Source organism: Manacus vitellinus, unplaced genomic scaffold (genome assembly GCF_001715985.3).
Source record: "Manacus vitellinus isolate BGI_N305 unplaced genomic scaffold, ASM171598v3 scaffold_2_pilon, whole genome shotgun sequence".
NCBI classification, from domain to species: Eukaryota; Metazoa; Chordata; class Aves; order Passeriformes; family Pipridae; genus Manacus; species Manacus vitellinus.
Genome location: NW_021940208.1, coordinates 36,535,831 through 36,549,031, shown reverse-complemented (window position 1 = coordinate 36,549,031; position 13,201 = coordinate 36,535,831). Strand labels below are relative to the sequence as shown.

Sequence of the window (13,201 nt, the reverse complement as noted above, 5' to 3'; positions counted from 1 at the left end):
CTTCTGTCAGTCTCTGGGATTCAGCAGCCTCTTAACAGAAAATGAAAACCCTTGTTTTATTTTTGAATGGGTTGGAATGTAAAAGATTATATTGCAGCTTTGAGAAGAGAGAGTAAGTACTGCTGCATGTACCATAAGAAGAGCTGGCTCGATTCTGGACTAAACATAAAACTTATTTGAGTAAAGGCATTAAACCAGTAGGGAGGAGTGAGTGATAGCATTTGATAATGCTAATCCATATTGTCAAGGCAAAATAAGAGTAGGAAACCTTTACAGTTGTCTTTTTCTGTACAACATCTGTAGTGACAATCTAGTCTCCTGATGGAAGATCTACTGGAGAGGTTGGTTTTTATCCCTTTCCCCGCTGTGATGATGTGGCAGACTCACTGGCAAGTCTCTTCCCTCTTATCCTACTTGAAGCACAAGCAATTTTCCTGTGGGGTTACCCTACTTTTCATTTTCAGTTTGACTTCACTTTTAGTACATTTAATCACATTTGTTTTATCTGAAGTATAAACAAAATGTAGAAACACAACATACATAATCCCAACTTGCAATTAGATATAACCAGTTTTAAATTTTACTGGTTTATAATTTCTTTCAGATGTTCATAAGCCCCTATGAGAATGAATCTTGGATAATCATTATCTGGAGAGTAATAGACACTGTTTTGCTGAAGAAGGTCAGGGGAAAAATAAAGTCTGTAGGGGAAAAGATGACTTTTTTTTAATTGGAGTTCTTTACGGGTTCAGAAACATAGTTACATTTAACAGCTTGGCTGAAAAGCCTGTGTTTTGAATAATACATTAGAAAGTATGCTTTCAGCAGATTCTTTCAGACTGTTATTTACTAAAAATTAATTCACCAAAAATTTGTGACTGTATAAGTGCATGTTTTTATATTAATATATACATAAATGTATATATGTGTGTGCATATAGTAAAGTTATAATTCTTGTAACAGCAACAGGCTTACTGAGTCCTTTGACTGTGTGCACAGGCTGGTAAATAAAATTGTAACTCTAATGTGTGAGTTTGAATTGTGTACGAGGAGAAGGTGGCAAACTAGCAGACCTTGTACCGCATGTGTGTACTGTAACATGAACATTTCCGTATGTCAGAGAAGCTGTCCAAAGTGAAGTGTGACTGTGCTTATCAGTATTTGTTTTATTTGGATCTAATGAAAAACAATGTCATTCTGTTTAAGCTGGAGTTGTGAAGGGAGTATCAAGCTTTCAGAGCTATCCAGACAACTGAGTGTCAAAGCTTACTACTTCTAGAATAGCAAGTCAAGGAGGATGCAGTGATTTGGTCTGTTTTCCTCTGCTCCCTGCAATTCATTGCACTCTTCTAGACTGACTACAGATTTATTACCTAAATCATTTAAGGACTCCACTACTTCTCCAGAGTTTAACTGTCCTTTTCTAACTTTACAATGCATCATTATGCACATACGCTTTCTAATTTCATTTGTGTACATTGATGCAGTTGCAGGGTTTTTTTAGGTATTACTGAAAGACATCGTCTTTCACTGAAACTTTATCTAATATTCTTGTCAAACCAGACCCTTAAGTTGTAGGGAGAACAAATTGGTTTTGGAATTCATCTTGAAGACTCAGAAGGTCTGAGACTTATCTTTGAAGCTGTTCAGTTAAGAGTAATTCATTAAAAGACTCTGGAAAGAATAATGTTTATTCTTCTAAGCCTTTACTGTAGAGAACTGTGTAAGCACTCCTTGAAAGTTTAGTCATGGAGTAAACCTTCTAAAGTGAGGAGGGGGAGGAACATGGAGTGAAGGTTGTGTGTTTGGTTAATGAATTGTTCATCTGCATTTGGCCAACTGCATGCTTTTTTCTATGGAAACCTGTTGTCAGAGTATAATGGTTTTGGGAAAAAAAACAAGCAACAGAACAAAAACATTGCTATGTGGTCAGTGAGCCAAGGATACATTTTCTTGCACTGCTGTGATCCCAGTGGCATTGAGATCATTCTGGTTAGGCATAAATGTATTGGAGGTATCATCCCATAAGGCTCAGCTGAAATTGGGGTACATGTTCAGAAGGAGCTGCATCACTCCCATCCCGGACTGCATTCTCCTCATCTTAGCTGCCTTAGTGGCTGAGCTCATAGCAGAGCTGCTGCTTCTTACCTTGAATCATGATGTACTTTAGTACGTGTGTCTCCTTTCTCTATGCTAGATGTCATTTTTTGTGGGAGTCTGGATAAATATTTCAGTCTGTAGGAGTTCAAGAGAGCTAGGTATCACCTAGCAACAAGCATCCCACTCTCTGCCTCCTGCTTCTCTTTTGTTAAAATATCTGTGAAAACCAGAAGTTGAAGCATTAAGTTAATTTTCTGAACTATTTTGAGCAACAGGGTATTTTTGTTATGATATTACTGCAGAGCAACAAAGATGTTGGTGAGGGCTGACCTCTTGAAGCAAGTAACTGCCTTGTTTGAACAGTAATCACAAAGACTAGCAAAAACTTTAGCTGCGGACAGAATAACCCTTATGATTGCAGTTGTTTAGTGAGTAGCAGAATGCATAGCAAGTCATCCTTTGGTCCTGTGAGGTCTATAAAATATGTAGCAATTACATTTAACCTAACCTGAATGTGTTTTAGGCTGTATTACCTGGTTCGTCTTGCAGCTTGTGATGGCTGCTGGTGGGACAGTGCCTTAATGTTGGAATTCAAAATTTTTAAACTTTTTTTACAGACAACTTTGTGACAAAGTGTGTTGGCTAGTTTCAGTTACAGTGGTACATGGCAGTCAGTTTTCAAAGATCCTGGGGACTAGACCCAGGTCTGGAAAGGTAGGCACTTGAAGTACAGTTTGGGATGTGCTAATTCAGTGCAGGGCTTCACTGAATTTCATCATCTTCTGTACCTTATCAATTTTAAATGTCAAGGACTGTTGTGGATCTGTAGCTAGTGGTTCATGCATATTTTATTTGTAGCTTCTGCAGAATGTCCACTCTATAGAGTTTATGAATTTCCTTGCAAGAATCAGGAACTTAGGGAAAAAGGACAAGTATGTGTCTACTATTATTATAAATAAGGTAGCTATCCTCAACACTGGGTTGAGGATAGCCTGTGTTCCTTCATTTCTGAATGGTGCTGAAGCTGTGCTTTCAGTGATCCTGCCTTACCTGATGGTCAGGGTGGTCTTTGTGAGTTTGGGAGAAGTCATGCTCTGTCTTCAGGAAAGTTTGGTGTGACTCAGGGCCTTTGAGAGGGATTGCAGAAGTCAAAATGCAGGTTTAAGGGCTTTCAAGGAGAAAAGTGCATACTTTAAAATAAATGATGTAAGAACGTGACTAAGAAACACGGTTATGCTCAAATAAGGGGTTTGTTTTTATAGAGGTAAAAGTTAATAAATCCTGATTCAGCAAATGACTTTAACTTTGCAAATGAGTTGGTCTTTTCCAAATGTATGTTCTCATATCTATCTGAATTAGAAAAGGGTAAAAATAGCATAAGGAGTAATTTGTAACTGTATTAACGTGAATTTACTTTAAAATTATCAGTATGTAAAAGAGAAGTGAAAGTGATACCAGTGTGGACTTGTTTTTTAAATGAATTAATACAGGTTTATATGTTGAAAAATGTTCTATTTGTAGAGATATGGGTAACTATGCACATAGAGGCCTCTATTTTTCTAGGAATATGCTCAGCATGACTGTCTCAAAATATATGCCTTACTCTGGTCCATGAGTCTTGCTCAGGTCTGCCAGTGGATGGGCATGCTGGTCAGGGTGGGACTTCCAGGACATTTAATCTGATCAAGACAGGTTTTCAAATGGACTAGGTGTTGAAATTTATTTGGTTTTCTCTTGCTGTGGGAGAAGGAGTCTAATGTTTGGTGGCATTCATAAGCTTTATAAACTCCTGGGATCTGAAAACACTATTTTAAGGCAATGGTTAGTCTTTGGCTGGTAGTGGACATAATTCTGTGTTTGCTACTTAAATTTCATTCTTTGGTTGAAACTGGTTATTTGTTAGACACTTTGTTCAGTGGTTACTTAAAGACCCTTTTTGACCTAAAGATTTTAAATCAGCAATATTGTGGAGTTGTCTCATTGGGTAGATTTTCTTCTAGTATAAAACCTGCTTGATGCAAAGGGAAGGTGCTTGTACTTTCAATGTCTGCTTTCATATTTCTGATAGTAGAAACTGAGTTTTCACAGTAAGATACTGAAAACCCAAGTCCAAAGCTGGTTTCATGGTGGTGACACACGTGACAGAATGGATGCACTAGATCTGTAAGGATGGATGGTCCTGTTTTTCATATGCATTTCAAAGTCCTTTCATCTGAAGTTGAAGCTTTTCCACTCTTGTCAAAATCAGGCCAAAGATTTGTGAAATTACTAGTTAAACGTAATTTTCAGATGAATGGTTTGCTCTTAGTCTTAGGCTTTTCTAGCCTGACAGCCCTTCTGGAGAGGTGAATACACCAATGGTGCAAGGATTTTGGAAATTCAGTGCTTGTTAATTTATGCAGACCTGAAGAGAGGAAATAAGAAAACCCAATTACTTGTCATTGTTAACGAAGTAGCTTTACCATGGGGAGGTGTGTTGGACACGATTTAATAATTCAAAACCAGCTGCAGCTGTGGCTAGTTGGATAGTGGTTTGTTAGCAGTTCTGAAACACACACCCATGTTTGCTGTGTCACCATAGCCACTGTAACATAATAGGACTCCGGCGTTGGTGTGTAACTTGAAGCTAAGTTGTGTTGTAGGACCATGTGTGTCTGGGTGCATAGAGAGAGGAGTAATGATGAGAAAACCTGGAGAACTGGAAACAATTACAGGTCAAACTCAGTCTTCCTTTCACAGAGACTCCATGAAGCTTTTGGATACATGACATTTAATTTAAAAAAACCTTGATGACTAAGTAATTTCCTGTTCAGGTTAGTTGACCACATCATAAAAGTCAAGGATGTGGAAAATCTGGTCCAGTTGTCCCATTTTTGGACATGAGCACAGAGAAAAGAGCAGCTAGAAACTCAAAGGTTGTTCTTTAATTAAAAACAAATCAAAAGAAAAAAACCCTGATAATAATGAAGATCTGTTTCACGAAATGAAAGTTTTGAAGCAATTCAAATAATGCCAAAGGAGATGAAATAACAAAAGGGAAAGACAGTCTACAAGATGCATGAGAGACAGGGCAAATGGTCTACATCAGTTAGCATGCTCTCAGCCTCTACACTATTTAGTTACATTTAGTTAGGTCAGTGTTTGTGGTGATTTTGCAGCCTTTTATGATTCACACAAATATTTGGAACTTACTTTTTTTCTATTAAATGTAATATTTTCTTGGAAATAAGATTTATGTGCGTGGTGTTTAGTTAGTATGATAGTAGCACAGTATATGAATGGACTATTTTTATGATCTTATGAAAGCTTCTTGTCTTGTTTTCAGTGTTAAAGTTTGTGTAGTGTTTGGAAACCTGTCATGTTGTCATATATACAACAGTAAAGAAATACTGGAATGTGGTTTAAAATCAGACAGGTGATGCTCTACTGCTATTTGAAGGGTGACCTTATTTTGAATGATATAAAAATAACAGCAGATTGTTTATAATAACTCTGACAGCAGATTTAGGTTTTCGACTTCACACCATTTCCAATATTAAAAGAGGCATATGTAAGTAGCATTTGCTTCCAGATACATGCACATATTCTGGTAAGAGGTTTAAGAGCATACTATTATTTAAATTTTTGACATCTGAAGCTCTCACCCCCCCCCCAAGGCTTTTTAAAAAATTTGTACCAATGGATGTGTATATTTTCTTAAACCTGCATGAGCCTCCCAAAACTATAATATAGTATTTAAATCTCTATACACTTTTTCTTTTATAGATTAATATAAAATCATAGAATGGTTTGAGTTGGAAGGTACCTTTAATATCATTTAGTTCCAACCTCTCTGCCACAGATGGGGATAATACCACCTACTAGGTCAGGTTGCTCAAATCCCCATCCAACCTGGCCTTGAACACTTCCAGGGAGGGGGCATCCACAATTTTTCTGGGCAGCCTGTTCCAGTGCCTCACCACCCTTCGAGTAAAGAATTTCTTCCTAAATTCTAATCTAAATCTCTCCTTGTTTAGTTTGAAACCTTGTCCTATGCTGTGTGCACTTGTGAAAAGTCCCTCTCCAGCTTTCTTGTACTCCCCTTTAGGTACTGGAAGGCTGCTATAAGGTCTCCCTAGAACCTTCTCTTCTCCAAGTTGAACAACCCCAACTCTCTCAGTCTGTCTTCATAGGAGAGGTGCTCCAGCCCTCTGTTTTTATGGCCCTCATAACTAAGCTAATCATGTATCTATATGAAACATTTAAAGAAATACATATTCAAATTTTGTGATGCTCTTGGACTTCGTCTTATTGTTCAGATCTTGCATAATATTTCTGGGAAATACAGTTTGAAATACTAGCAGTGTTTGCACTCAATAACTGATGGAGAATTTACCTTTACAAATGCAGGATACTAATATATAATAGGCTCTGAAGACTAATTAAAATAGTTGGGATTTAGCACACTCAAGTAGCAGCGTGGAATTTAAAGACACTGGGAGCTTTGACTAAAATCATGAGCTAAGAGGAAACATAAGGCTTTCTCCATTATACCTTTTTTTTGGTCATATTTGTTTAAAGTGCTCATAAACTTACTATTCTTCTGACCTCTGTTTTACTATGCAACAGATGTCTGTGGTTAGATTTTTTTTTATTTACATATACAATAATATTTGAGAAATAAATGAACTTCTAAGAAAATACATCCGTTAAATTATTTAATATTTTCTTTTTTAGGATTGAAGGGGATCTTGGGACAAATGGATGACTGAATATTCATATGAAGAGGAAAACCGTAAAAGTTGGTTGACATTTTTACAGCCATATGCATTATACGTATTAATGCTATCATCAAAATTTTATATTGTATTATAAACCAATAGATTAAATAAATAGTCTGAGCTTCATATGCTGTATTGTCTTTCAGGCAGGGGAATACTATAGCTTAACAACTGTTCCTTAATGCAGTGTTTTCTATCAATACCTGAATGTTCAGAGGAAAACTTGGTAGTGCGTTAAGGAGTAGGTAATTCCTTTGAGGCCAAGTGTTTGAATGGGCTGATACATAGTGGTGTTCATTATTATGTGCCAGGATGAAGGGAGAATGAGAGAGGCGTTGTTTTCCATTAGAGCTACTGACTACGAAGCTTAATATGTTGTGGAGTGGCACTCAGTTGCCACATTGAGAGATGCTCTTTAAGAATACAAACAAGATATGATCTCTTTGAAAGTATCTTGGTGCTTTGTTTTCTTGTGATAGAGAGAAGGCTGTTTTACAGTATGCATTTTCTGCACTAGTTAAAAAGGAAGAAGCTGTTAGTGGACCTCCATGCTTTACTGGCTTTCGACTTTTAAGTTGATAAAATACGCTAAGCCTTGACATCTGCCAATTTGAGTTGTTGGTGACTGTGAAGGATAGACTTTGGCTGGGATGCTACATTAGCCAATTCCTGCCAAGGCTGTTTAAACACAGCTGATGGTGCCTGTGGGTTTGCACTGTAGCAAATGAGTTGTAATGACAAATGCAGGGTGTGGTACAGAGGGGTGCAGGGCATCGTCCAGCAGGATGCTGCAGAGCAACTTGGTTAAATAAGGCCTTATGGAAACTCTACTACTCAAGGAGGGATATGTTGTTGTGGAAAACCTATTTCCTAGAGAGCTTCTGTCAACCCCTGGATCCCAGTCAGGGGTAGAAACAATCAAAAAACCAGCAAAACCTCCAGATTTTTTTTTTTTCCAAAAACAGAGGATTAGTTCAGTACAATAAATGTAAGTTTCTAGTTCTGTTAATTTAGCAAAGTAGTTCAGGAGGACAGATTCTTACTTATCTCAGTGATAATTTGGTTTTGTCAGTCTTTTCGTGGTTCAGAAGTTTTACAGTTTATGAACAATTGACTTGGATACAGAAGAGTTTAATTCCTTCTTTGGTGAACTTCTTTAGTGTTCACTGCAGCTAGTAGACATGCTGATTCCAGTGACCTCCAAATTCACAAGCAGTGTGAGACTTGATTGGAATCGTCTGTGTCCTTGAATCCAGTCTCCTGAAATAACAGCCAGTGAAACAATCTTTAGTTCAGAAGCATCCAGAGAACGTCTGCTTTATAGACTGCAGGTCCCAGAAAACACCTCTAGCCTCTCAGAGCCAAATTTAAACCCTAATAGAGACAAAGTGGTATTAGTAGCTGTGCAGTAATGTTTTTTCTGTAGGGTCAGGGGTCCATATGGCCACATATGAGCCAGCAGTTGTTGCCTGCTAAAATCAGCACACAAAATCTTGAGGAATTTCTCTTTGGTTAGATTGCTGACGTGTCAGTGGCTGCTGTCCGTACTGATGTCTAATAGCTTGAGGTGGACTTGCATCATGACAGAGCAAGATCTCTGCATGTGAATAGCAGAGTGAAAAACTGATACCACCCAAAACTTACATCTTCGAGAAATGCAGTCATAAAATCCTATACGTACAAACTCAGGGAGGCACTTCACTGTCAGAAAGTGCAAGAGGATGAAAAATACCAAACTAATTATCTGTAAGCTATCTCTGGACATCATTATGTTACAGTGGACAACTCATGCTGTCCAGAAGACAGCACAGAGCAGTACTATCATAGCATTGTAATATTTTGCATTGAATTGAGAAGAAACTGGACCAGACTATGTCTTAGGTATTTGGTTTGGAAAGTGACACCAGGGCAGAAAAAGTTAAGGATTTGTCAGATTCTTGAGAGGGGCTTTTGTACCCAGAGTCTGTGCAGAGGAAGAAGGGCTTCCAGATAAGGCAAAAGTAAAAATCTCTTGGACTCATGACCTTTCTACAAATTCCTTGGGAAAGAGTGTAATTGCATGAGATGTATTGCTGTTAGCTCTGTGTCTCTGTTCTGCTCTCTGCTTTTACTTTCCTACTTCAACACAGAGTGATAGCATCAAGGAAGGAGGAATGGGAGAACAGGGTGACCTCTTTCTTGTCAAGCCTTAGTTTCACTCTCTTGTACCCTTCTGATGACATCCCACAATAATCATGGGGAAGCTGCTCAAAATATGTGCAGATAAGGAAAGGGGTACTGAGTTACTACTTTAGATTTTTTTCTGTTTGCAGTCTTTGCAAATGCAGGACTCTGAATATAGCTGTTAATCTTTTATATTAGGAAAGTACCATAATTAAATCATATCATCAAATGAGAAGAAAAATGTGGTTATGTGGAGGCATTCAGAGTTTGAGGCTAAAAATTCCTTTTCTGGGAAGAATGGTTACAGGAAGCTTAAGCAATAGAGGTGGAGAGGGCTTCTCTGTGGTCACTGTTAAGATCAGTTGATAAAGTTCTTGCTCCAATAGGAAAGAGACTGGATTTTGGCCAGCACCCTGCCTCAGCCTTTCACTTTATTGCTGCTTTACTAACCAAGTTTCGAAAGCTTTCCATTGCTAACATGAATATGTTGGTGTGTCATTGGGAGTGTAAACAACTTGGTTTACATTGTCTGTGTGTTATAGTGGAATAATTTAGGTCTTCCTTGGTCTGCCTTGGACCCTATCATAATATATGTAAATGTGGTGTTGTATAAATATGATATCTAAGTGTATATGCAACTAATGAAGGAAATATGAAGATATTTTTTTTCTGTCCCATAGAATGAGGTTAGATGAAAAATGAGAAATATGCAAAAATAAACCTGAAAACATACATGTGTACTGAACGCACGCAGCTTATGATGCTTCTGTACATTCCATAATACTGATAATTGCATTCAGAGGTTCATTTCTTTGTTGAATCTGATGTTTAAAGTCTGTTCTTCAGGCTACAGTGATTGTGTTGGATGTATGGAAATGAGACCTGGGTAGGAGCTGGTAAGGAAATGGGTAACTGACAGAGAACTATAGCCCAAAGGTTCTGGGCAAAATAAACATCAAGACATCAATCCAGAACCAAGTAAACAGGACTGAAAGGAGTCAGAGAGCAAAACTGAAGGGGGAAAAAAGCTTGTTCAGATTGGAAAAGCACATCTGGGTTTGTACTTAGCAAGTGGCCTTGGGTGCAGTCACACCACTCACGCTGTGGTTTCATGAACAGCTTTTAGAAATAACACTGGACAGTTCATTTGATCAGGCTTAATGATGTTCTAATTTATTGAATGCTGAAAAAATTATAAACAACACTGAATTCAGTGGTGTTAGGAGATGCGTGCTAATTTTCTATGTGATAAGCCTGACAAGTATTTGCTGTGTCACAGATGTTGCAACCTGTGTGTCATCTCTTTAAAAGAAAACCGCCAACCAACAGCAAACTTCAGCTCAGCTGTTTAGAGAGAGAGACTCTATACAAAGGTGTATTTCTTGATCTCTCCAGAGCTCACCCTGTCTCAGCAGTCTCCCAACCCCTAATGTGCCCTTGCTTCACCTTCTGTCTCCTATGCGGAGCTGGACGTGGAGGGATGCAGGACCCCTGCGCTGCTCGTTGTGTACCTGGTGCTGCAGGATGATGCCCATCTGACGTTGTGAGGGCAAGCCTCACACCCTGTTCAGGGTGACCTCTTCAGGCTGGAGAAATGAGCTGGCAGGGTCCTCCCCAAGTTCAGCAAAGGGGGAAGAGTCCTGCACCTGGGGAAGAACAACCCCATGCTCCACTGCAGGCTGGGCAAGCCCCTGGATCCTCTGATGAGAGGAAGAGCCACCCTGGTTTTCTGTGGAGTTTGGATTCATTGGACTTTCAGCCTTTACTTTTTCATGATTTTAAAATCTGGTCATTATAAAAATGACTTTTTTTTTTTAATGTATTTGAAAGTGTTTTGAGGAAGTTTTATGTCTTTATTTGCATAGGCAGAATACTGGTTACAGTATGGTTACATATTTGGTTTTTCTTGTCAATTTTCCCCTCTGTATTACAAACAAATGCAGTTTTTCTTGAAAAAAAAGTGGCTACTCTTACGTAGTCTTTCATGTCTAGTATTGTTCAGTGGATTCTTGGAATATAATTATGACTAGAAGCATCAACATGATAAAATATATTAATCACAAGGGAATTATTTTACACAGGCCATCAATCTGTTTTTCTGTCATGTGCTTTTCAGTTTAGATTACTCTCAGGCAAAGAAGCTGTAGTTTGATGTTTTTTCTCAATTCATTATGATTATAAATTTGTTGGATAAAACAATGTAACAAATGACCACTTAAAAATGACTGACCCCATTCAGCAAGGCGGGAGGACTGTTAAGTTCTTTTGATTTCATCTGTTATCTAGTATTTATCAAGATGGATCCCTTAACAGTCAATTGGTGGTTGATTTTTAATGAGTATTTCACAATGTAAATAGATAGCAGGCAGTTTGTTGTCTGGAGCTTAGTCATATTCATAGGACAGATCTGCTTTTACTTGCCATCACAGAAGAATGTAGAAGTTACACTGAAACTGTAGAGTGGGAGGAAAGCTTTTCCTCAAACCTTATATTCAGGAAAGGGAGGAACAACAGAGGTTTTCTTTCTTTTTCTGTTCCTTACATCAGCTGCCACATACTGTGCTGTCTCTTGCTCCTATTGGGAGCAAGTCTTTTTCCATTGGGTGCTGGAGGGCTGTACACTGTTAGCCCCCAGGTTTGGTCACTGTCAGCTCAGCCCTGCTGGGAGTGGAGTGGGGTGAATTTGGAACTGATCCCCATGGCTGAAAAATTGCTGGGGTTATTTCCAATACTGATATTTTCCAAAGAGAAAAAGGCATTTAAGATACCTACCACAAACCACTTCAGCTTGATATGTTTGCATATAAGCTTGTTCCTGTTCCCTCTGCCTTTGTAGAGTTATGGAATGATTTCTGGAAAGACCTCGGTGTTCCTTTTAGACTTTTCTTATGAACAGCGGTACAAAATTTGTTCTACTCACCTTCTTTCTTCATTTCTGGTAGACAGATGCTTTCATAACCTAAATGGTTTCTTGTTTAGGGGTCCTGGGTCTTGGCTCCATTCCATTAATTTTCTAACTATTTTGGTGACACATACACGTGGAGTTAGGAGTAAATCATATTTAGTGGTTGACCTGTGAACTGACCAAGTTTAAATCAAATTGGGTTATGATTTTGAGGGTATTTAGTATTTTGTTGCAGCTATTGTGGATTGGGGAAAACATCTATGGAGAATCCTAGCCATTGCTTTTAAGTTTTATATATAAAAAATACAATATATTTTAGTGTTATTTTACTGCCTGAAGATACCTGTGGCCTTTCTGCACTCTCACACTTCAGAAGGGCATAGTAGACGTGTGGGTTAGACTTTCCCTGTCAAACCCTGATTTTCTGCAAATCCCTCAAGCTTTGTTTTAAAATCAATAGTTACAGGTATCTTATTATATAATAAATAAAGTTGTACTCTCAAGAGCAAAGCTGCCCAAGAGGCTTTGTTCATAATCGGGAGAAACTTCTTTGGCTCATCAGTGGTTGTGCGGGGTTTGCATCCCTGTGTCTGAACAGAGTTCTGCTCTGCTTGGAGCTGCTGTGGAATGTTTCAAGTGCATTGATTTTTGAATTAAAATCCCATTTATTAAACATTTTTTTGAAATAGGAAGAATTGCATAAAAGAGGATGGCAGCAACCTTCATGTGAGGTGATGTGTGGGGGAGTAAGGCAGCCCACATTGTAGTGCAGTTCTCAGGAGAATAGTTAGTCTAGAATTGACAAAATGTGATGAAAATGTGGAATATTTAAAATGTTCTGTTCACAGTTGAAGTTGTTAAAATTATTAAATGTCATTGTAAAGCTAAGGTAGATTTTGCTGGTGTTGCCTGGATCACTTCTCCCCAGAGAGATAGGTGGTGATGTTGGTCTGTGGGTTGTAAATTGTGGATGTAGATGAAAGCTGTTTTTAAGAGCTTCCTTCAACCCCTGCTGACATAACTCAGTGCTGTAGATTACCTTTTAAACTAGTTTTGACAGTTAATAGATATCCCTTTATGACTATTTAGTAAACATGTTAGCATCTATAATTTGTATTACTGCTGTTGTTTGTAAGGCTTGGTGTATGATAACTTCATTTGATTAAAGTCATTCGGAGCTTAAATGCATCCTGTGATCAGAGTCCTCCTGTAACTGTTGCTTTGGTTTTTAAAGTTTTAATATTTTTTGTGGGATTGAAGGTTTTCTGTTTGT

The 13,201-nt window shown here is 38.2% G+C and overlaps 1 protein-coding gene across 3 annotated transcripts in view; it reads left to right on the top strand.

Annotated features, from left to right (window-relative positions):
- Positions 1 to 13,201, top strand: part of KLF12 (Kruppel like factor 12) — a 238,114-nt gene that overhangs the window by 55,872 nt on the left and 169,041 nt on the right. For all 3 annotated transcript variants that reach the window (XM_029960879.1, XM_029960878.1, XM_029960880.1), the window contains exon 2: positions 6,817 to 6,880. In XM_029960879.1, coding sequence (XP_029816739.1) covers positions 6,860 to 6,880 — 21 coding nt within the window. In that variant the 5' untranslated portion in view covers positions 6,817 to 6,859. The remainder of the gene's footprint in view (positions 1 to 6,816; positions 6,881 to 13,201) is intronic.